At 41.1% G+C, this 25,168-nt stretch overlaps 1 protein-coding gene across 24 annotated transcripts in view; it reads right to left on the reverse strand.

Annotated features, from left to right (window-relative positions):
- Window positions 1-21,425: 21,425 nt before the first annotated feature.
- TNS3 (tensin 3) overlaps window positions 21,426-25,168 on the reverse strand; it is a 232,459-nt gene continuing 228,716 nt past the window's right edge. For all 24 annotated transcript variants that reach the window (XM_065052142.1, XM_065052139.1, XM_065052143.1 and 21 more), the window contains one exon: window positions 21,426-24,783. In XM_065052142.1, coding sequence (XP_064908214.1) covers window positions 24,639-24,783 — 145 coding nt within the window. In that variant the 3' untranslated portion in view covers window positions 21,426-24,638. The remainder of the gene's footprint in view (window positions 24,784-25,168) is intronic.

Here is a 25,168-nt window from a genome sequence, read left to right on the forward strand (position 1 = left end):
TAATGCCTAGGAGCCCCAGTTTTGGGTTGGTCTCCACCCTCCCTGCACTGCACTCGTTTCTAATGAGGTGCTTACACACTAGAGTTCATGTTCTCACAGCAGCTTTCAAGTGGCCTTGGAAGGACCTAATGCTACTATACATGCAACACCTGAGGCACATTATTCTTGAAAAACAAAACAAAACAAATCAAAACACTTGTTGTTCTTTTAAAGAAATCATTGTAATGAACTTTTGTTATTATAGCCACCCTAATCAGCTGCAAGATTATTAGAGCAGGAGAGGAGATTGGCTTTGAAAAGGAATGTAACAGGAAAACACGTGACTTGGTTGGGGGGTGTTGTTTGTTTACTCATTTGGATCTTGCTATTATTATAAGCAGATAATCTGTTCTGGTCTCTGCTGAATTCCACCTACTATGCAGTCCTACAGAAGGGCACCATTTGAAGAATATATTCAGCATTACTTCATCAAATGTTCTGGCTCAAATCTGCATATTGGCAGATCTTCAGTGAACCTCTGCAGGTTATATTCAGCTGAGTATTTGACCTAGTTAAAAGTCTGATTAATACCATATTCAGTGTTCTTACCCTCATGCAAAGCACGTTTGCACGGAACTACCACTTACCTAGTAAAACAGTATTTCTGGGGAAAAGAGAGGATGTGACTGAACTAATTTCAAAAAGGTGGGAGGAATTATACTTTTTGTTTACAAGTAACCAGCAAGACTAACTCTGTTACTTAAAATAAAGAAACATTTTACATTAATAATAATCATTATAGACAACTGTAGCAGTTGCACATCCCCCTGAGATCTGGAGCCTTCAATAGGGCAGTTGATGGCTCCTTAGCACATTTTGTGCCCCACTGTGCCTGTCTCCACGTACATACCTAGGATGGTACTGACAGTCACATCCTTCCCACCTGCAGGCAGGGTGACTTCACTTCCACCCAGCTTGTGGGGCAGGAGGGGTGGGACCCTCAGTCAATTGACAGGGTCCTTAACAAAAGAGGTACACAGAGTAGCTGAGAAGCTTCTGACTATGTTGTAATGCCCACAGCCAGATCTGACCATGCTATAAAATGGGGTCCCCATCAAGGACTCCCCTTGAGTGGTCTTCTCAGAGCAGCGGATCTGTGAACTGGAGCCCTCCCCTTAGACTGGGATGCTGTCTAAGGAAACTTCCCAGGATTGAGAGCACCTCACCTTCTCCTGTGGTAAGTGGTTATTTTTCTCTACTGGATATATCCTTTAATAAGTGCTTGCCTAACCCAGGCAAGTGTGAGCCCTCACCTAACTCAAGTGAGTGGTTGTTTCTTCAGGGTACCCTTGAGTGAGAGGTTTCTGGTTTTGTTTCTTGTGAGTGTATGCGTGCATGTTGTGGATCCTCATTATTCTTATGTTGCTGTACCCAAATAATCTCCTCACCTGATACTCAAACCTGTATTTTATGTTGTCAGAGTGCTAAATAGTTGTATAAACCCTGTTTCTAGTCGGTTTACTGATTACACTTTTCTGGCTAGAATAAAGTATGTTTTTGGAACGTGTTGTCCACCTAAAACTGACTTTGGGGTGCCTCTATGACAACAACTCTGAGCCAATTTACACTAAAAGATGAAGGCTGATGTCCCTCACCATTGCATTCTACTCACTATTGTATAACTGAAAAACCTTCTCACAGAAACATTAAATGTTTGTGTGAGTCCTCTAGACACTTTCTCACAGAGGTCTTTCCTCTATATACAAGAAGGGGATATTCAAGCAAGAAATTATAAAGTATAACTTGTGCAATGTTTTATAAAATAAAACCACTTGTTACCAAAATATGATTTTGAATGACATCAATCTTCCTATTGTTTAGTGCTTTTCTTCTCTTACACCTCTTAATCATCTCTTTGGGAAAAAAAGTAAGGGTAAGATTTTAATGTCTGTTGTCACCTCACTGCCTTTTTTTTTTTTTTTTAATTCTTCAGCTTCTGCTGAAAATTAGATGTCCAACTCTGTATTCAAGATGAAATAGCCAACTCCCTAATTCCATATGGGTTTTGTAAGTCCTTCATTGCACTACTTTACAAAGTGCCATTTCTGATTGCTGTTCTACATTGAGCAGCTCCTTCCATAACCTGCCTACAGTGTGCCACAGCTGTAAGCACTCAGACAACATTTACAGCCTATCCAGAACTGATCAGCTGAAACTTTCCTCTGGAGGTTGTAACAACTTCATTTCTGCATTGAATTTAACATATCACTGGGGAAAACACTATAGGCTAATGGCTGTACCACTGTTCTTCCATTAGGCACATATGAGTGAACACTCAATATGGAAAGCAAACATGATCATTGTCTGTGATTTTCTTTGCTGGTGCATTATAACTAATTTCACCAAGTGAATAGTGTTTATCTAAACACTTAACATTTTCCAAAAATTTTGTACAAATAAAGTCATTCATTTTCATGTGGCTCACACTCCCAGTATGTTTGCCTTCAATCCTTCAATTCCCTTTTAAGGGAAAGGGTTTAATAACAATGATATTCACATGTTGATATCACTTCTAAGCTGAAATGGATAGCTGGTTTTGAGACTAGTAAATCTTAACTTTAGGCAGAATAGGAAGAGAATAATTTATTACTTATAAGGACCAGTTCAGGCTGCTTGGTGCAGCTTGTAATTTACCTTTTATGTCAAGTCTTTGGGAAGAAATGTCCATTCTGCTGCAAAAACAATTATTTAATAATTTTGAAGACATATATTAAAAAAAATCCTTAGCTCTCAAGAAAAAGAACTATCATCAGTTCAGAACTATCATCTTCAAAACTGTCTATAAATATATACCTCTTAAAAAGTAGTACAGTAGATAGGTGTCATACTGCTACTTCATAGATGACCAAGCTACACCAAAGAATTTACTTAATGCACCTGAAAGGGGAAAAGAGTGAAGTTGAGCAACAATATCAGAAATCACAAACCTTTTACATCAAAATTTTTCTGCAGAGGTATGTATCTGTTGCTGTAGCCTTTTCATTATTCATTAAGATCTGATCCATTGTCCTTTGAAGTGGATGAGAACACTTCCACTATTTCCTAACTAGAAAGCATAGTTTGAGAAAAGTGTCTGTAGCCACATGGAATGAGAAAAGTTGGAATAGTTCTGGGAGCAGAAGCTGTGCAGCCTAGTTGTCAAAGAAACATCCACTGATTATATCACCACCAAGCAAGTTTTCTGTGGCAGAAATAACAGGGCTATTCAAGCAGCAATTAGATGCACTTCCGAAGATAGATCTAGATGAAAAGGGATAAAATCCCTAAGGTGGCAGCTTGCCAAATTGCCTTTTGGATCCTAACACTTGTTCCTATGCTGCTTCTGGAAGAAAAAGCAAGGCACATAGGGATAGGCCTATGCTGAATACAAGAATCTTTTGTTTCACCATCTAGAGCAAGCATTACAATTGTGCATTTGATCCTCATAGGAAATACAAAAAAGCACAAATATTAGTAAAGTTTGCCGTTGGTAGGTAAATGCCCTTCTGGTCTGTAAGGCTGAACTGCAGGTAGCATAAGCAAGGATGGATGGAGAAAACTAACACCTGGCAAAGGGTCTGAGTCTCCCAAAGAGGCAAAGCATTTCAAGAAAAAAGTTGCACCCAGCATCAGCAGAGCTGCTGCAGGCCAGATGACTGCACTAACTAGTTTTTAAACTCTACTGACCTCTATTCTAGAACAAATCTAAGTCAGCCAAAGTTTCCCAGTAGGGACAGCAGCTGTAACATCTCATCTAAACACCCGGATCACTGGCTATGGCTTCGAGCCATGTGTGGTGTTTTTTTAAAGTTCCATTGGCATAAAAACTTCTAGTAAAAGTGCTTTGGCTTGTCCAGTCTTTCCAAATTACTTATTAAACTATTCTTAAAGTTATACAAAATAATATTTCTAACTCCCTGTAGCTGATGACATGATGGCAGGACTCAGCTTCTATGCATGGCTGAGTAACTACAGGAGAGAGCGATCCCAGTTCATGGAGCTTCCTGGCAGATGAGTAGCTCATCAAGCAAACAACAGTTATTCTCCTCCAACTGGAAGCACAGTACCATACAAAGAAAACGAAGTTAAAATCCAGGAGAGGATTAGGAACACATCCTCTAAAGACATTTCCATGGATTTAACAGAAAAGGAGAACAAGATGAAGTAGACGTGAAGTGAATCTGTAAGGGTCTATTACAAAGATTAATAGAAGCGAAGTCATTTTAACCTAAAACATGTGTATGGTAGTGTAAATGTATAAAAATGAATCCAGCTTATGAGGCACTGTTGGACAGCTGCAACTAAGGATAGTTTTTTGATGTGCACTGGGCAGCTCTGTTTTCACTAAGCAGAGTAAATTCTCTCCCAGTGCAACTTCCATTCTTTGTGTGAACAGGAACCCACAACTATCTGTCTAACACACTTTGGTCTGCAGTGTATGCGTACAAGCAAAATCAAAGACTTCTAAGTATTTGCCTGAAACCTGGACATGTGATAGTTTTGAATAAAGATATATCTGGGTCACATCTTTTTCAGGTTTGGCTTTTTCAATTTTCAGAGAATTACGAAATGGCTTCCACAAGCATTGTCAGCAATGATAGGAGCAAATCCTGCTAAGAAGATTGTTTCAGTTTCCAGCAGAGTTCATATTTTTGAATGAGATTTTCAATAAGATATTACCAGAATTAATTCTGGGACAATTCAAAGTATGGGATTTGTGTGAAAGTGCTTCTCAGATTTCCCACAGATTTCTATAGCTGCCATATTTAGAAGGCAGAATTGTAAACCCACTAGAAGTAGTAAATGATAAAGATGCTGTATGCAAGCATATTCAAAGCTTCCAGTTTGAAGTGTAAAAGGAGATGACTCTAGTACCTGAGAGTTCAAAGAGGTGGTTATAAAGGCCTGCTTGCATGATTGGGACCAGGCATTGCAGTTTCTTCATTTTGGTATCAATGCACTAAGAAGGTCTCCTATTTCTCTTAATAATCCAAATGTCTTCTCATTTCTGGATGTTCTTATGGCAAAGAAATAAAAATAAAAACAAAACAAGAACAACAACAACAAAAAATGATGCTACAAAATCCATAAGGGACAAAGCAAAAATGCTTGTCTAGGGAGCACTCATTAACAACAGATTTGACTTAATTTCATCTAAACCTTAGGACTCCTTAGTTTCAATCCTCTAAACAGTGCTTTAAAAAAATTATGATTTTTCAATTTCAATTATGCATAAAATATACAATTTCATAATTGGCCTTTAATTGCACAACAGAATACCATTTTTCTGCATATACATTTCAGAATTATATTGTGCACAAATTCTGCTAGAAATTTACTTACAAGGTGTTATTTATTAAATAACTGTGAAGTCCATTCCGAAATGAGCTATACTAACGTCTTTAAGGAAACATCTGCATCTCAGGATGTGCTGGCGAAGAATCAGACACAGTCCAGGGTAGAGGCTAGTGATACAGCAGGAAAGAGTGTTGTCCTACCTCACTCACAATTCTTCATATTCCCTCTGGGAACTTCTAGGTTTGACTGTGAGCAGCTGGCAGGATGTGCAGTCAGCTAGCAGAGGAGCCACAGTGGGTGTTTTAGGGTACAAATCCCAGGAGAGGACCACCAAGAGCTCAGGGTCCTCTCTAGTAGGCTTATAGACCCCATTCAGACACTCTTCATTGCTCACATCCACCAAAAACACCTCCATCATTTCCTGCATCTTAGAAACCAAGCAGCACCATTCAGTTTAAACACAATGGCTTCAACTTTAGAATACAACAAAGCTAAATTACCTATGTTGTTCAAAATTACTATCTCCTCCAAGGATACTAACAGGCACAATATGCGCCCTGTTTCCTGTAGAACAAGAAGTGTACATATCACCGTGCAGTTACTCAGTGTAATCCTAACTAGCTGAACAACATCTAGAAAGTCCAATTGAACAGAATTACAGTTTTACATTCCCAAATAGGTCTCAGGCACTGTACAATTGTGCCATCTGCTGGGCAAAAAATTTAGCTATCAGCAAAAACTCTTGAGGAACCTGGGCAATATTTTTGAAAGCATACTGCACTCCTGGCAACTGAATTTTTAAAACTTTATTTTTTTTCAATTGTATTGGAGGAAAAATGCTCATCAGGTGTCACTTCCACTGCTGGCAGTGAAGATGAAAGGGTGACAGTGACACCCAGTCAAGCAGCCTCACCCCACTGTCAAGCTTTTCTTCACGGCTGCTTAATTCCAAAGACTAAGAGAGGGCCCCTAAACAACAATCAATGGCTTTAAAACACCTAAGTACAATGCCAAGTACAGCCAAACACAAATGGTAAATTAAATGCAAAAAAATGTCCACATTCAGTTTCCACCTCAACCATCCTCCTCTTCCTCCTGCATTGTCTCAGCAACAATAAAGGCAGGTGCTCCTGAGGAAATTATCTGAAACAAACTTGGGCATACAAATAATTTTATGGCAAGTGAGACTGTCCAGGGCTCTAAAGTTAAGGTTTGGTTTTGGCTCTGTCATCACCTTGCATGGCCAGAATCCTTAAATCCTCCAGGCTTTCATTTTGCTGTGTTTCACTATATACCAAAATACAATACAGTGCACACTTATTTATATGTAAAAAATACAACACAATTAGTCCAACTTTGATTCTGGAAGTCTTTGGTTAGCATTTTGGTTACATAAGGAAAACCAAACTCTTTGTACAAGTTAGATAAAATGACTTCCACTCTCCTCACAGAACTAATTAACTACAGCCAACCTCTTCCCCACTTTTAGAAATCATCACATCAGTCAGCAAGAAACTAGTGGGAGATAACAGCACCCATTGTCTTTCCATTCTCCTGAACCACGTTACCATGCTCCCTACCACCTAGACTCTCCACTGAACAGACCAGCACTCAGCACTTAACTCTAAAATCTCTGTTTTGCTTGCATTAAAATGGAAAGCTTCCAAAACTCAAGTTCTTGTGAGTTAGTACACAATCATTTCTATAGGAACGGAAGTTCTGCTCAGATAGCATAAATTCTAATGAAAAGGAGGAAGGAACAATTTTAAAAAATGGCTAATTGAGCTGGACTATCAGATACCTGATGTGTTGTTGTCTGCAAGAATTCAGGAAAACAAGTTGATCATATCCTCTAAGACCTCTTCTCTATAAAACAAAGTTTTAAGTCTATGTCACATGTCCCTGAAGCAGTAGTTCCTCTCTATTCTAACTCCTTTTCTACCACCAAACTGTCCAAGTTATAACAAAAATTCTCCAATCCTCTAGAAAACTTCCAGCTATTGCACAGTAGCTGTATTGTTAGTGTCATGTTGCTAAGCACTGATGGAGTACCTAAAGTACAATCAGCTGCTGTAGTTTTGAATGAGACATTGGTATCCACACCCACAGGAGAAATAAGCACCATATGCACAGCCTAGGAAGCTTAATAGGTAAACATACAGACATACATATACATACATAGATGTGCATATAAGATTGCTGATCTGGCTGAAAAATAATGTATTAAAATTTATTCTTTTTGGCATTATGGAATTTATATAAAATATATATACACATACGTACACATGTACGTATAAATAAGAACTATGTGAATGTATATGCATGTGTATTAAAGGTGTTCAGATGCCTTTCCATGATATGCTCAAGCAAATTATCAGTTAAGCCAACAGAATTTATCTCTATAACTTACCACACCAATGCTTTCTATAGAGTTGCGTGCATCCCTCATGCAAGCAACCTCTACTTTAAGTTGGCAATAAAAGATACCAAGAATGGCAACAAAGACGCCTGTATTGTGACTTCGAACAGCTGACAATTAGACAAGTAGAGATAAACAGATTTGGTTGTAACATATAAAACCAATCAATTTCCTAGCTTATGTACACGTCAGCTTTCTTGCTCCACAATAAGAGCATCACAGAGGAGATTACTGCAAAGCTAGTACTGCATTTAAGCTCACACCTTTGCCTAAGCCAATTTAACCCTACAGTGGAGGAGATTCCAAGGAAGATGCAAGTGGGCTTTACAGTTTTAAAAAAAATTAAATCATGCAACAGCCCATCTTGGAAGGGACCTTAGAAGACCATGTGGTCTAACCTTTTCTGGGAAAGGGAGCCTAGATGAGATTATCTAGCACCCTGTTGAATCCATCTTGAAATTCTCTCCCACATTCATAGGAAGGTTGATCCAGTTTACTCCCATCCTAGAAAAAAATAAGAAAACAAAAAATATATATAGGCATGTGTCTATGCCACAGCCTAACAAAGCCTAAAGCATAGATATCTCATCCCCTGCCACAGCAAGGTTCATATTATGCTGCAAGCATTTGCCAGATACAACCAGGAATCATACAGTCTTGTGAGCCTTTTCTGATCATAGAAAACCCCCAAAGTACTAAAAGTTTTCTGATTTTCCAAACTCCATATCACTCAAAAGCAATCTTCTCACCAGTTCACACAGCACCCTAAGTGCCAGAACAAGCTAATGCAGACTGTTTTCTTGTAGGAGACTGGGTACTTATTAGCAACCTCTTAGTCCTCTAATTTCTAGTTTTATCTAGTCATTTCATCCTGACAGCCCTTCTGTTTCTGTTTTGATGGCAAACTTTCTGCAGGAGTGAGACAGGTGAGCTCCCTCTTCCCAAACCAGGCAAGGTGGTTACCACTTCAGCTAGGTCCTCCTCTGCTGTATCCCTTGCTTCTTGCAGTTGTCATTTTTATAGTCTTTCTGCCTCACTCAGCTACCCAGGGCCTGCAGATTTGCAGCTCCCTAATTCCAAAAATCCTTCCCTAGCGCTCGTGGTGCTAAGAAACCCATCCCACAGTTGCATGTGCCACAGACAGTGAAATTGGCCACTACCATCAGAGAATTTGGGACTGCTGTGCTGCATGCCCACATTACCAATATCTGTTTGCTGAGCACACACTTTGCAATACCTGTTACCTTCCACCCGCCAGGCAATGGCAGGACCCAATTTACTGCCTCTCCACGCAGAACCATATGCTGACTTAGTGAGTGTGAGAAGACAGAGAACACATAGGTCCTTTCTTGTTCAGCACAGTGGATCCTGGTTGCATCGTTTGTCCTTCACAGTTGCTAAGCTTTCAGTAATACATGGTGCACGTGGAAAATTATCTTGCTGTTGGACACCACCTTGAATACTGTGTTCACACCTCAAATACTGTGTTCTTTTCACTACAAGAAAGACATTGAGGTACTGGAGAGAGTTCAGAGAAGGGTAACAAAGCTGTTGAGGGGCCTGGAGCACAAGTCTTATGAGGAGTGGCAGAGGGAACTGGGGTTGTTTAGCCTGGAAAAAAGGAGCCTGTGGGGAGACCTTATTATTCTCTACAACTACCTGAAAGCAGGCTATAGCATAAAGGGTGTTGGTCCCTTCTCACAAGTAGCAAGTGACAGGACAAGAGGAAATGGCTTTAGGTTGTGCCAGGGGAGGTTCAGATTGGATATTAGGAAAAATTTTTTCAAGGAAAGGGGTTGTCAGGCATTGGAACAGGCTGCCCAGGGAAGCAGTTGAATCATCATCCCTGGAGGTGTTTAAAAGATGTGTAGATGAGGTTCTTCGGGACACGGTTTATTAACAGAGTTAGTTTAACAGTTGGACTCAGTGATCTTGAGGGTCTTTTCCAACCAAAATGATTCTGTGAGTCTGCAGTAAAGATTATATCCCTCTCCTAAAAGTTCCTGTCTCCCTGGACAAGTTTTGCCATCAAGCAAACGTTGGAGTGTTTATGATGCAAGGTGGATTGCTCCCTGCTCAGAAGCTGCCCAGCACACAGTGCAACTCACCTTCACTGTCACTCGATCAAGTGCATGCATGATTCTGGCTGTTGAGGAATACACATCCATCTCTCCTCTCGCATTTGGTGTCAGCTCAAGTGCTTGTTGAGGTCCTTGCCTGAATGGCAAGGGAGACACCATGAATGCCAGGATGCAAGCTAGTAAGTCTTCAAGGACAGAGCCAACAGCCCCTAGACAATCTCAGAAACATACACGTAGCTTCCTGACTGACTCAGATACCGCATTGCAAAAGAACACATGGACATCCCATAAATATGTTTGCATATAGTCAGGCAATAATATATGTGATATTGTGTTAGATTATCAGAGATATATTGTAGTGCATCAATCTATTTGGTATAACTCATTATCTGCATATTTCTAAATACTCTCTGTGAGATGTGCATTTACCACTGGCAATTCTTACTGATTGTAAAAGTCAGACGATTCTTTCAGTGTTATGTAATACAGGAACTGATTCAGCAAAGCAATTACATTTGCATATTATCTGTAATTCTTTCTCTGTACAGCAAAGCACTGAATCAAAATCTTCATAGTGTTGTGAACAGAGGCACCCCGAGGTTAGTTTAAGGGACAATAGGGTCCAAAACAACTTTTATTAAGCCAGTGAGAAACAGGGTTTTAGCACTCCAAAAGTGACTTGAATACAGGTTTGGGTATCAGTTGAGGAAAATTATTGAGGGGCAGCAACTAATAATTCAGGAGGTCCACAGCGTGCATACATGTGGCTTCACCCAAAACAATGCCAGAGCCGCCCCGAGTCCGGGAAGAGTACACACTTGCCTGAACATGGTGTGGGATTATTTTAAAGAGATATAGGTACTCATGTTGAGTACGGAAAGTGTACACTTGCAATTCTGCGAGGGTAAATTTATAATACAATTGCAATCCTGCGAGGGTTAATACACATGCTCGTATTGAGCACGGAAAGTTACAGGTGCAAATGTGCACAGAAAGTAAATACACTTGCAGTCCCGCGAGGGTTAATTTTACACGTGCTTGTATTAAGCACGGAAAGTACGCGTGCAAATGTGCACAGAAAGTTACACGTGCTTACGTGGAAGCATGGGAGGAAAATACATCCGTGTTGGAAAGTAAAATGTGGGAAAGCAAGATGTGCTGTTCCAGCCACCTGGATGATAAAGAAAGATCAATACTACCATGACTATTTGGACAGTCGAAGACATAATACTAACATAATAATATATAAAGGGCCTTGGACAGATTACTTTGAAGTACGTTTCTTGTAATTGTAAAAAGTTATAGCCCAGACTCATGAGAACGGTACCTCGGGCCGGATAACCGCCCCCAAGCGCATGGTATGTGTAAATGTCCTTGTGCCGGATCTGTGAATGAGTGGAAAAACAAGTGAGACGAATATCACATGAGTTTAGTGTGTTCTTAATAACAACTAGTGGAAAAGCACCTTTTTTGTAAACATATTAGTCCAGGCCTGTACCTGTAAATCCCTATAAATTGTCAATGGTGAATAAAGAAGGCAGCCTAGGCCTAGGTCAGCTCTCGGCTTGGCCAGGCTCTGCGCTCCTTCCTGAGCAAGATCTCTGCCACCGCGTGAATTTCTGTCTGTGTCCTGGTATGCATCGCTCCTAATCACCACAAATGGTGCCCCGTGTGAGCGTGTGGCCCCTGGAGGCTCTTCATTGAGCAGTGTGTTTGGCGGCGACCACGCAATCCGACGGGTGAGTAAATTTTATTTGTGGCCACATTAATCCCTATGGTATAGACAGGGACAAGCAGTCCTCGTTGAACGAGAGAGCTGCAGGATTGCATTAGTATAGGGCAAGCTGCTTCTCAGGAACATAAATTGTATTTGCAGGTTTTACTGCAGCTATTACGTTCTTCTGGGTATCGTACTTCTGAGAAGCAGGTAGCTTCACTCCTGGTATGGGTGAGAGAGAATTGTGTTTGGTTTCTGAGTGAGGGGACATTTGACAGTAAAATTTGGAAACAGGTTGGTGAACAGCTACATGCACAAAAGAATTCAGTTCCCAATAGTTTACATATTACTTGGAGGTTAGCTCTTGGCTTGGCCAGGCTCTGCGCTCCTTCCTGAACAAGATCTCTGCCTCTGTGTGAATTTCTGTCTGCGTCCTGGTATGCGTCGTTCCTAATCGCCGCATGCTCGCAATTATGCAAAGATTAATTTTACACGTGCTCATATTGAGCATGGAAAGTACACATGCATATGTGTACATAAAGTATAAATACACTCACAATCCTGCAAGGAGAAATTTTACTCACACACGTGGCGGCAAGGCAGGCGGAGTCTCCATCCCAGTGGGGCTCTCAGCAGCAGCATCTCACAGGAGGACCTCTCTCGATCTACTAACCACCCCCCTTGTAATACACCCCAGGATGCCATTGGCCTTCCTGGCCACAAGGGCACAGTGCTGGCTCATGGTCATCCTGTTGTCCACCAGGACCCCCAGGTCCCTTTCCCCTACACTGCTCTCTAATATGTAATTTCCCAACGTATACTGGAACCTGAGGTTGTTCCTGCCCAGATGCAGGACTCTACACTTTCCCTTGTTAAATTTCATTAGGTTATTCCCCGTCCAACTCTCCAGCCTGTCCAGGTCCCGCTGGATGGCAGCACAGCCTTCTGGTGTGTCAGCCACTCCTCCCAGCTTGGTGTCATCAGCAAACTTGCTGATAGTGCACTCTATTCCCTCATCCAAATCACTGATAAATGTATTGAATAATACTGGTCCCAGTACCAACCCCTGAGGCACTCCACTAGATACAGACCTCCACACCTGGACTCTGTCCCATTGACCACAACTCTCTGGCTTCTTCCCTTCCACATCACTATCTGACCATCCAGACCACACTTCCTCAGTTTAGCAGCAAGGATGCTGTGGGAGACTGTGTCAAATACTTTACTGAAGTCAAGGTAGACCAAATCTACTGCTTTGCCATCATCTATCCACCTCGTTATGTTCTCATAAAAGGCCATGAGGTTGGTCAAACATGACTTCCCCTTGGTGAAGCCATGTTGAATAGGCTGTAGAATAGTTGGTATTGTAATTTAAAACCCAGCTGCTTGAGTCATGTATTTATGAAGAACTTCTCTTTTATTTTTTTATTTTTGCTCACATAAGTGTATCCAGACTTCTTAATTAGGGATATATAAACATTAAATGCTAATATTGAGAAGGCAATTGTATTTTTTCTTCACTGTGAAGAAACATGAGGGTTCAGTGGTATAACAGCATCTATGTCATTTTTCTGTGATAAACAGAATCCAGCCCATTCTGTCAGTTCATAGGTGGCAAAGTACTTTACAAGATGCACTGGATGTTTCACTAGCACTTAGGGTTTTGGAGAAGTGCATGGCAGAAATAGCAGAAAGGGAATGAGTTATTTTTTTATTGGTGAGTTACGCTATGAAAAATAAAACAGCTTACTGGATAATGAACACAATAGCTGTTGCATTCAAACCACAGTAACCTGTGTGTAACCTGGAGTGCACAACTCAATAACCAGCTACATGTTATATTATAGGTTCACCAGCAGATGGAAGAGATCATTGCTTGCATTGAAATTCAAAGAGAATTGTAAGGTCTTTTATGCTGTTCTAACCAAGTAGAAGGAAACAAGAGATTGTCCCTATCATCATGTGAAATGCTGTGAAGGAGAAAATTTTACTTCTTCAACTAAAATATGTACAAATATGAACTGTGAAGTTATCAAAACACTTTGAGTTCTAGCCACAATTGTTATGAGGAACAATAAGGCAATACTTAATACGGCAAAATTTGATAATGTTCCAGTGTCTTATTTGCATATTTCATGCGCATATGAAAATAGAATAGAATAGAATGGAATGGAGTGGGATAGATTTCAGTTGAAATGGTCCTACAATGATAATCTAGTCCGTCTGCCTGACTACTACAGAGCTGACCAGAAGTTCAATCATGGCATTAAGGGTACTGTCCAAGTGCGTCTTAAAACACTGACAGGCATACAGCATCCACCACCTCTCCAGGAAGCCTGTTCCAGGGCTTGACCTCCCTCTCAGTGAAGAAATGTTTCCTCCTGACAAGGTTGAATCTCCCCTGATGCACGCAGCTTTGAGCCATTGCCACACGTCATGGCACTGGGTACCTGGGAGAAGAGCTCAGCACCTCCCCCTCCACTTCCTCTCCTCAGGAAGTTGGAGAGCCGTGAGGCCGCCCCTCAGCCTCCTTTCCAAACTAGACAAACTCCAAGTCCTCAGCCACTCCTCATAGGATGTGCCTTCCAGCCCTTTTACCAGTTTTGTTGCCCTCCTCTGTTATGTGAAGTACCTTCACATCAGTCCAGAACAGCACACAGTACTCAAGGTGAGGCCGCACCAATGCAGAATGCAGTGGAATAATCACCTCTCTTGACCGGCTGGTTATGCTACTTTTGATGCACTTCAGGTTGCAGTTTGCTCTCTTGGCTGACAGGGACATGCTGCTGACTCTTGTTGAGCCCACAGTCAACCAGCACCCCCAGACCAATTTCTTCAGGGCTGCTCTCCAGGCATTACTCACTCAATTTATACTTGTGTCTGTTGTTACTACATGCCAAGTGCAGAATCCAGCATTTGGACCAGTTAAATGGAATCCCATTAATCATTGCCCAATGCTCCAATCTAGCTAGATCCCTCTGTAAGGTATCTTGTCCCTCAAGAGAATTAACAGCACCTCCCACTTCGGTATCATCAGCAAACTTGCTAATAGTGCATTCAAGCCCTGCATCCAGATCAGTGATAAATATATTGAACAGAACTGGCCCTAGAATTCAGCGCTGAGGAACACCACTGGTGATTGGTCACTAGCCATACACAGCCCCATTTGCTGCAACCCTTTGTGCTCTGCCCTTCAGCCCGTTCTTCAGTCAGCACACTGTCTACCTGCTTATTTCACAGCTGGACAACTTGTCTGGAAGGATGCTGGGAGAGACAGCACCCAAAGCCTTACTAAAATCCAGAAAAACTATATTCACCACCTTCCTTTCACCCACTATCCAGGTGACCTCATCACAGAAGGATATCAGATTGGTTGAAGGCTTTCCCTTTGTGAACCCATGTTCCTCTTGTCTGACACGAATGCAGCAGGAAGGCAAAGTTCCTCATTTCTCCTTTCTCTTTTTCCTTTTTGTCATGTAACAGCCTTTATTTCACTGTCATCTTGCACTGGGTCTGGGCACCTGTGTGTTCCTGCCTATTGCAGCACAGCCCTTCTTAGCCAGCTCCAAACACCACAGCTCCAAATACCAGAGAATCCTGCTAGTCCAGCAAAAAATGCATCCTTTTTTCTGGGTTGTATCCTTGAAATGTATCTGGAAATATCGGGCAATCTGGATTCATCAGAAATAAAGTTTTGGTAAACTATTTCTCCTATTCCTGAGCGAAGTAGCACGCACACGTATTCGCTTGGACTATATGAGTGAAACTGGAGAGTGTTAAAACTGTGACTGCTCAAAAACTGGTTAAATCCCATCATCCTTAAACAGCTCTGGAATCTATACAACATGTACAGAGAGATAAAAACAGCTCCAGAGAAACTAATTCAACCTCAGCTACTGCTACTAAACACACTAAGAACAGGTAAAGGTAGGTCAAGGTCCTGATTTTTCAGGTGCATACCCCTACAAAATTACTGCCACCTCAGAAACACTCAGAAGTTTACCATAGTATTAATGTTTACAGGCCCACTACTCAAGTGATTTATTAACATGTAGCATGTCTAGTTTATAGACATAATCTGGAGACTGGAATTTTCCTTGCAGGGATCTAGAGTTTTATACATGATTAATCATCATATCCCTTAAAAAACAAAACAAACAACAACAACAACAAAAAACAAACCAAAACAAAAACAAAAAAACCCCCAACCAAACAAAAAAACCACAAATTCTTGTAAGACACTTTGCACTGTTTCTCTTTTACAGTGGTTCCGGCCATTTCAAACTCACATAAGATTTTTCTCTCTCCAGCACTTTCTAAAAATCTTACCTATTACATCTCAGCAACATAGTGCTTTAGTCGGAAAGTACATTCACACTTAGTTAACCTTACTGACAATGCAGACCTTACAAAAGGCCTTTGTGTGACTACGCACACAGGAAAATGTATACACAGATTGCATGTGAGTCAGTGAACCAGACTGAGGTTCAGGCATGAACGTAAAGGTATCCCAAATATAACCAATTTACGGGAGGTAACAGGAGGCAAAATTCTAACAAAATGAGGCATAGGAGTCCTAAGTTTTCATGAAATGTGACAAAGTATTACCATTGCAGAGATACAAACCATGTTTGTTCCACTTCTTCTGAGGTTCCAAGAAATAACCCAGAACAAATAAAATCAAATACCAAAACTGTATGTTCTACAGTTAACTAGACAATGCAAGATAAAATATCTATTTGATAAGAACAAATTCATATCCACAAGTCCCAGTGCACTAGTGTACCATGTGCACTAGTGTACTAGTGGTTTGTCACTACATGATCAATACCACTTTTGCAATTTTTTAGGTAACTGCCTTCTGTGAAAACAGATGGACACATGTTAAGCAGATTTCCTCATAAAAATCCTTCACAGACTTCCAAGTGCTATTTCAAATGCCTGGTACTTGCTATGGAAAGAAACTAAAGTGGTCAGAAATTGTCTGAGTGCTCACAAGTCACTTTCAGCGCACGTTGTCCTTCTTGGTCACTTAGAGCAAAACATGCTTATATGTGAGAATATGGCTGAGAGTTTGCTATAGCACTCAGTTATATGAATGAATTTTAACGATTTTTATATGCAGAGAGAAGTTTGTGTGCTGGGAAGCTTCCTGCTGAGTTCTGAGGGCCTCCTCTCACCACTTTCATGTCCCAGGTATAAACACCTATCATCGTCTGCAATGGAAGTTTCACATTAGCTTGTGAACAAAAAAGCTGGAAAGTAGTACTTCAATACATTAATCAACCTAGTCCTGTTTATTTTTACAGCTGGATTATTCTACTGTAGTAAACATAAGCACACAAATGTACTGGACCAATTGCATCCCACATTTTGATCTGTAATGCATTTCATCCAAGTTTGTTTTCCTGTATTTTCTTTCACACATGCCAGCTGCTTTACAAACAAATCACTACTTGTATATAATACAGGTAGCAACAGGAGAAAACCCAAAAATCAGATTTAATTAGGTGGGATAGGAATAGGCATAGATTAAATACATATATATATTTGAGAACAGTATGTACATAATTTCAGAAAAAAATTAATAGTTATGTAAAAAATGTGTTCTGCTTTTTCAGCTACTCTTGCAACAACTCTTTACCAAAGATGTTAGAAGATTTTTACCATGGTGAAAATGTATTTTAATGATTTTAAAGGCTTATTTTTAAAAGGAATTTGAAGTGAATCAGTTTTTTAAAACTGCTTAGATGACTGGGAGGGCACAAGCAGTTGATTGTAACCTGAAACAGCGTCCACGCATGGCTAAGAAATCTTGCCTGTCAGACTCTCTTACCTTTGCCAGCATCCCACACTGCTGATGACCATGGTCGCCTCTAGAAAAAGAGCTTGTCTCAAAAAGACTGGCAACATGGACTGAGGTTTTGCCCTGAACTGTGTCTGTTCAGGTCTCCAGCTGCAGGGAGTGCCAGAGGCTGCTGCTGCCGGGGGAGGGAGGCAGCATTCTACCTGCATGAGGTGTGAGCAGGTGCAAGATCTGCTCACCATGGTGGTGAAACTTAAGGAGGAGGTCGAGAAATTGAGGACCATCAGGGAGTGCGAAAGGGAGATCGACTGGTGGAGTAACACCCTGGCGTGCCAGTCAGAAAGGTACCAGGGAGGTACCCCCCAAAAGGAGACGGACCCCCTGCCCCCTCGGGCAGAGGGGGAAGTCCCGAAACAGCCCCTACCCCGTCAGTGTCAGGCAGAGGTAGGGAACCGAAAAGACGATGAGGGGTGGAAGCGTATTCCAGTTCGGCGTCACGGGCAGCCCCCCTCCCTGCCTGCTTTGCTTCCCCAGGTGCCCCTACAGGGACACCTTCCACTCGACCAGGTTGCTCAAAACCTCATCCAGCCTGGCCTTGAATACTTCCAGGGATGGGACATCCACAACTTCTCTGGACAACCTGTTCCAGTATCTCACCACCCTTATCATAAAGAATTTCTTCCTTACATATAATAAAAATTGACCCACTTTCAGTTTAAAAACATTACCCCTCATCCTATCGCTACACTTCCTGATAGAGTCCCTCCCTGTCTTAGCTGTAGGCCCCCTTTAAATTCTGGAAGGCTGCTATAGGGTCTCCCTGGAGCCTTCTCTAGGCTAAGCAACCCCAACTCTCTCAGCCTGTCCTCATAGGGGAGGTGCTTCAGCCCCCCAATATCTTCATGGAGTCAGAATGACTTCATCAAGGGGAAGTCACGCTTAATCAGCCTGATATCACTCTGTGATGAAATGACTGATCTGGTAGATGTGGTGAAAGCAGTAGACATTGTCTTCCTGGACTTCAGTATGGCTTTTGACACTGTCTCCTGTAACAGCCTCACAGACAAGCTGTTCATGTAGGTGCTAGGTGAGCAAACAGTGAGGTGGACTGAAAAATGGCTGAACAGCCAGGCCCTGAGAATGTGGATCAGTGGTAAAAGGTCCTGTTGGAGGCCAGTAACTAGTGGTGTACCCTAGGGGTCCATTCTGGGTCCAGCCCTAACATCTTAATCAATGACCTAGATGATGGGGCAGAGTATACTTTCAGCAAACTTGCTGATGACACAAAACTGGGATGAGTGGCTGATAGGCCAGAGGAACATGCTGGCATCAAGCAGGACCTCAACAGGTGGGAGAAAAGAAGTTCAACAAGTGCAAAGTCCTACACTTGATGAGGAACAACCCCATGCACTGGTATATGCTGGGGCCAAACCAGCTTGAAAGCAGCTGAGCAGAAAAGGACCTGGGGGTCCTGGCAGATACCAAGCTGAACATGAGCCAGCAATGTACCCCTGTGGCAAAAGCTGCTAAAGATATCCTTGTCTGTGTTCGACCGTGTATTGCTCAGGTCGAAGGAGGTGATCCTTCCCAGTGCGGGTGAGGCCACACCTGGAGTACTGTGTCCAGTTCTGGGCTCCCCAGTACAGAGACAGGAACATATCGGAAAGAGTCCAGTGAAAGGCCATGAAGATGATTAATGGACTGGAGCATCTGAGGAATAAAAGGTGCAACTCAGGAATAAAAGAAGAGTTTATGAACTTTGGAAGAAGGGGCAGGCAACTCAGAAGGACTATAAGGATGCTGTGAAGTTATGCAGGGAGAAAATTGGAAGGGTCAAAGCCCAACTAGAGCTGAATTTTGCTATTGCCATAGAAGGCAACAAAAAATGTTTCTATAAATACACGAGCAACAAAAGAGGGGCTTAAGAACAGCCTCCATCCTTCAGTGGATTCAGGGGGATCATAGTGACAGAGGACAAAAGGCTGAAGTACTCAATGCCTTCTTTGCTTCAGTCTTTAATAGTAAGACCAGTTGTGCTCCAGGTACACAGCCCCCTGAGCCAGACGACTGAGAGAGCTGGGATGGTTCAGCCTGGAAAAGGCTCGGGAGATCTCTCTGATGTCTATAAATACCTGAAGAGTATTTATACAGAGCCAGGCTCTTTTCCATGGTGCCCAGTGACACGACAAGCAGCAAGGAGCAAAAACTGAAACAGAGGAGGCTCCCTCTGAACATCAGGAAATGCTTTTTTTAATGGTGAGGGTGACCAAGCACTGGCATGAGTTGCCCCAGCAGATCATGGAGTCTCTGTCTCCAGAGATACTCAAAAGCTATCTGGACATGGTCCTGGGTAACTGGCTCCATGTTCCTGTTTGAGCAGGGGAGTTGGACCGGATGACCTCCAGAGGGCGCTACCAACCTCAACAAGTCTGCAGTTCTGTAACTGTTAGAACATTAAAGCTGGTACAAACGTTTGCACTTTGCAAAACACATCAAATGTTTTCAAAGGAAGTTTTGATATCTATTGCAGTGACATGTAATGCAAATCTTGTCTCAGTTATTCAGCCAGATCCTTAAATTCCCTAATAGCTCCCCTTTGCCCTCTTGATAGTCTGCCAGACTTGCTAAGTCTCCTGCGAGCTTCCTGTTTCTGACATGCTTTTGAGAACTTCTTTAGATATTTGCCTTCATAAATTTCCTTTGTGCACACTGCCTGATGTAGTTTACACTATTGTAACCTTTGCACTAGGTGTCAACTGCAGAAGCAGAGGAGGGGTTTACTCTGCCTATCTCATGGGCCAAGTTTTCTTGTTCCAAGAGTTTTCTCATATAAATATTTAAAAAAATCGCCAGGCAGCAGCTTGTGCCCCTTTTTAAGATTCTGGCTGTTCACTGCAGGGTCCCTCCAAAGAAATTATTTATTTAACTGACAGAGAGTAGAAAAGAACAGGCCTCTGCACCCTTTCAAAAACCAAAAGGTAAGGGCTGAGTGTCGTCTTGTTTAGCCTTGCCAAAGGAAGACTGAGGGACATCAGGCGGGTCAGATCTCTTGCTATAAATACCCTCAGGGAAGAAACAGATATTCATGCTAAGAGATAATGCTGGCATAAGAACAACTGCATATAAACTAGCTGTGAGTACATTTAGGATGAATACTGAAAGCAGATTTTCATCCACTGGAGCAAAGAGACCCCAGAACAGCCTTCAGAGTGGAGTCACAGCAGCACACATGTGCACAATGGCAGACAAGCTGAAGAACAAGCATTTAACAGGAGACTGCTCTCTGACAGAGATCCATTTTACTGTAGCATCCTTGTCATCTGTTCCACATTATAATTAATTCCGATAAAAGATGAATACTTTTCAGGAATAACTGTTGCATAACAACTCTGTTTATGCCCGTGCATAAACCTCATGACGGCATGTAGGGATGAAGCACACCGAATGAAAAACTCCTGCCAGCCTTTGCCTTACAGAGAAGGCATCAGCATGACGTAACAGAGCCTATCAGTCTCAGAAATAATCCTGATAAAGCATGTATATAATTCAAAATTCAGTGTGTGGCTGACGCACAGATTTTATACTCAGAGAGCTATGCAGGGGTGTCAAACTCATTTTCACCAGGGGACACATCAGCCTCATGGTTGCCTTCTAAGGGCCAAATGTAATTTTAGGGTGGAAAATGAGTTTGAGACCCCTGAGCCAGGGCTTAGATTTCTCACCCCCCTGACGCACCACTGGAAGTCTTTGCACTGTAGTCACTGTGGAGGCACAGTTAAATGGTTACAGACGACTCAAAGTGACACCATATGTTATTCTTACAGTGAAATATGCAACAATGGATAAACAGTTTTATACCATTATAATCGCAAATTAACTAGAAAAGTGATATGCTTTAACTAGACTTGAACCACTAACAAACTCATATGAAGTCAAGTCCTTGAAAGGAATCTTTTAAGAAACAAAACTAAACCCGTTTCAGCATGCAATCTATCCTTACTTCACCAACAAGGTTTTACTCATTACCTGATTTTCAATGCCAGAATTACTTTTCTTTCAGAACAGACTGCCCTGTAACACTGTATGTGAAATTTCATGTTCATAATTTTATTATAATCTGAATAGAAGCGATATTCAAAGAGCAGAGAAAATGACTATACAAAGAATTTATAGAACATTCATTTTTATGTACTGGAGACCTTTTGATGCTTTACAGTTTCAAGAAAAAGGCAAAAATTTTCACCAGTAGGTAAATCCAAGAAGGAAACACTAATGTTTTAATGATACTTTTGGATATAAGGAATTCATTTAATTTAAAACATGGCTTTTAGCATTTTAGTAGTTTAACACTGTACAATTATAGTAGTACATTTACTAAGCAGGTTAATAGGAGTCTGGCTAAATACGTGTCAACTTGCTGCCATTAGTTATGAAACTGCAAGTACACATCTACTAAAAATTTTGAAAGAAAGTGCTGTATTAACTATTTAGTCTTTTATTTGCCATGAACATAAGTTTTGTGAATAACTTTCTACATACACTGCACAATGGTACACACTGAATTATTTTGCTTTGTGCATTTTTTAGTTAATTAAAAAGCAAAAGCACACGGCAATATACCATCCAAAGGAATGCATAGTAGAAAATCTCCCTTAGAAACAGGGCAACTTCTTTTTTCCGCACTTACCAAGTAGAGCTGAACTCCCAGGAAACACCACCAGGAGTGTCAGCATTCAGCTCCTCATGCTCTTGAATTTAGTGGGTCTTAGGAAAACACAAAGAAAAAAGAATAAGACTGCGAATGGAAATTATAATACATGCGGAAAAAAACCCCACTTTATTTTCAGCCCAAAGGCCAACCCTTGGTGTCTAACAAGATACACTAAAATTTAAGTATCATCTACAGAAGTGAAAAACTGTAGTAAAAAATATCTCCTCATTTCAATGCTCACAACACATCAGATTTAAGTCTAATTGAGGCTTAAGTCTAACAGAGATGTCAGCTGAAGAAATTCACATGCCCAAAATGGCTGACTAGGTTAAGCAACTCCATTCTTGGTGCAGCAAAAGAAAGGAAATGTGTTGTCACATGTTTCAAAAGGATCAAAGCTCCTAAAAGTAAGAAGTGCATTCTTTTTTGGATGGTACATAAACGCCATTTAAGTAGTGTAACTCTGTGCAAGAAGAACAGAATTATTTGGTACAAATCAGAGGCACTTGCCTTCGTTGCTTCAACGGTAGCTACTATGCTTTGGATTGCTTCATCCTTTCACACACATCCAATGTTCACTGCTACTAACACACCACTTCCTGAACCAAATACACTAAACTTCACATCTTTCTTCTCCTTCTCCTGCCCACCCCCTTCCTTTTAAAAGCTATGAAGTTATTTCTACAAAATTCATTATTACCCAAATAATTTGGTAACACTTTTGGCTATGTTCACCGAATAAGGCTTCCATGGTCCTAATATTTTATGGAAATAGAAAGAAAACTGTTAACAACAACAAAAAAAAAAGACGATAATTTATACGGAACAAACAGTTCAAATTGGTGAAACCTTCTTACCGTATAGACCAACTGGAATTTCCCACTCCATTTAACCATTATTTAGTAAAAGTGGATAAAAGGATTAAATTCTTCAAGTGGGTATAGTTCCTAGTTAATCCAGTGCCTCAGGTATCAGCATGCTGAATTCAGCGTGTCATTTTATTCCTCGGGTTATTAATGTAATGTTGACAGCTACACATCAAAGAGATAGAGGCAATGAAACTTCTCAGCACTGTCACACTGCACCTGCTTTATTACCATCAGTTCTGATATGGGTGTCTAGTACTGCTGTTTTTGGAGAGAATGGGAATTACACAGTAAACCTCAGCAGTTTACCTTCCTCATGAAGGTTTCCACAGTAATCTACTGCATCCATTTCCTGTAAAGCTAACTAGCACTTTGTTATGCATTTAAAATATCAGCGTGCTTAGGAAGACAGAGATATGTAGAAGTGTGATGGTTGCAGAAATTATAACACAAATGCTATCAAGAAATGGGACAGAGTAATAAAATAAACCTTATTCCCTTTTGGATTTCCTGACTCAAAGAATTATTAAAAAACATTATAAACCAAAACCAGTATCTACAGATAAAAAAGCCAAAAAATCTCCAAGCTCTAATGAAAAGGGGGCCAAAAGAATCCACAGATATAATTATGTATTAGATAGGGGAACAAATGTTACTACCACAACAGTATTGGAGAGACAAAAAATGGGAAGTATGTCACTGTAAGACAAAAGTCAAAATATGAGACTCTATTGTCTATAGTAAGGCACAGGCTATACACACTTATGGAAAATAGCACTGAAGAGGCAAAGCCCAGAAATGGTCTAGTTTAAGAATATCCATATGACATATCAAGATCTGGGATCTACTATAAATAATCTGGAACAGGTAATATATATAAGTTATAAAATTTTCTTCTTTGCTTTTCCCTCATTTTTATCCTGTAGTTATTAAAATACAGAATCTTCCCTGCTTAGTTCTCTGTATAAAAAACAATAATACAAAAAAACCCCATTACAGAATAGATTACCATGCAACCTTTTTTTTTGTTCTGCCACCTCTCCCCTATTTGAAATTTTTCAAACTAAACGAGCCCAGCCTTCTTAACACTAAATACAGAGCAATCTCCCCATATATTCCACATTGCCACTCCTTTCTTATCAGAAATCAACTTGCACAAACCTTCTCTTCACCTGCATCTTCCCCTTTCTCCATTCAGATCCCATCACCGATCACATGAAGATGAAGGGAAGAGCAAATAGTCTTCCTCAGACCATCATTCTCTTAAGAGCATGTCTGCAAGGCCTACAGCTACCACTGATGCAACTATGGCAAGTGTCTTTGTGGAGGTTATACAAAACGTATTCTGCATAAAAAGTAGCACAGCCTAGTGAGTATTTCTGCTCCGATAAATGATGCAAAACAGCATGTGAGAATATATTAGAAACCCTTCAGGGGAAAAGTTTTTCATTTATGCTTCATTCAGGTATGGGCTATATAGGTCTGGGTGGCACTCAGCTTCTTATCTTTTATCTTTTGAAATAAAAACAAAGAAATAATGCTTTGTTGAGTCAGAGGCATCTTCAAAGAAAATGCTGAACTCTTGCAAACACAATGCAGCTAGACTGTCCTCTGCCTTCCTTCTTGCGAACGACAAGGTTCAGACATTGTTGCTGAATATGCTTTCTCCCTCTCGCAGTGCTTTCCTTCAGTGAAGAGCTCTGAGTCAAGGACAGAAAGGCATCAGATCTTCTTCAGGGAACCAATCATGACCTTTGATACAAAGTTCACAATGGCGCTGGCAGGTTGCTCTGGATCATGCTCTGCAAATAGGTGGCATAGGTTGTCTGTAGTGCTGCCTTGCTTCCTGGCAACGAACCCAAACACTCTGCAAGGGCAACAATCACAGTGTATCAGAGAACAGACAGACAGGCATTGCCTCATTTCATGAAGCAAAAAAGATCCTGCAGAAACCAAAAGCACAGAGAAGACCTGATTTGTTCTGATGGACAAGGTCCTGTGTGACTGTTAAACACAGTAGCCCAGATGCACCAGCCAACTCAGGAGCTCCTGAGTGGCTCAGAATCACCAGAATCAGGGAAGGAGACGATCCTCTTCCTTCTCTGTCTGTATTGCATCCTATACTACTACTGTCAGAGACATGCTGCTAATCCTGGGGATATATTTAAATATATCTGATTCAATACGACTTTCTCTTAACCACCTTGGCGGGTGTGTGGTACATTAACAGAGGTTTGAGGGCCACACATCTC

Source organism: Columba livia, chromosome 2 (assembly GCF_036013475.1).
Source record: "Columba livia isolate bColLiv1 breed racing homer chromosome 2, bColLiv1.pat.W.v2, whole genome shotgun sequence".
NCBI lineage: Eukaryota > Metazoa > Chordata > Aves > Columbiformes > Columbidae > Columba > Columba livia.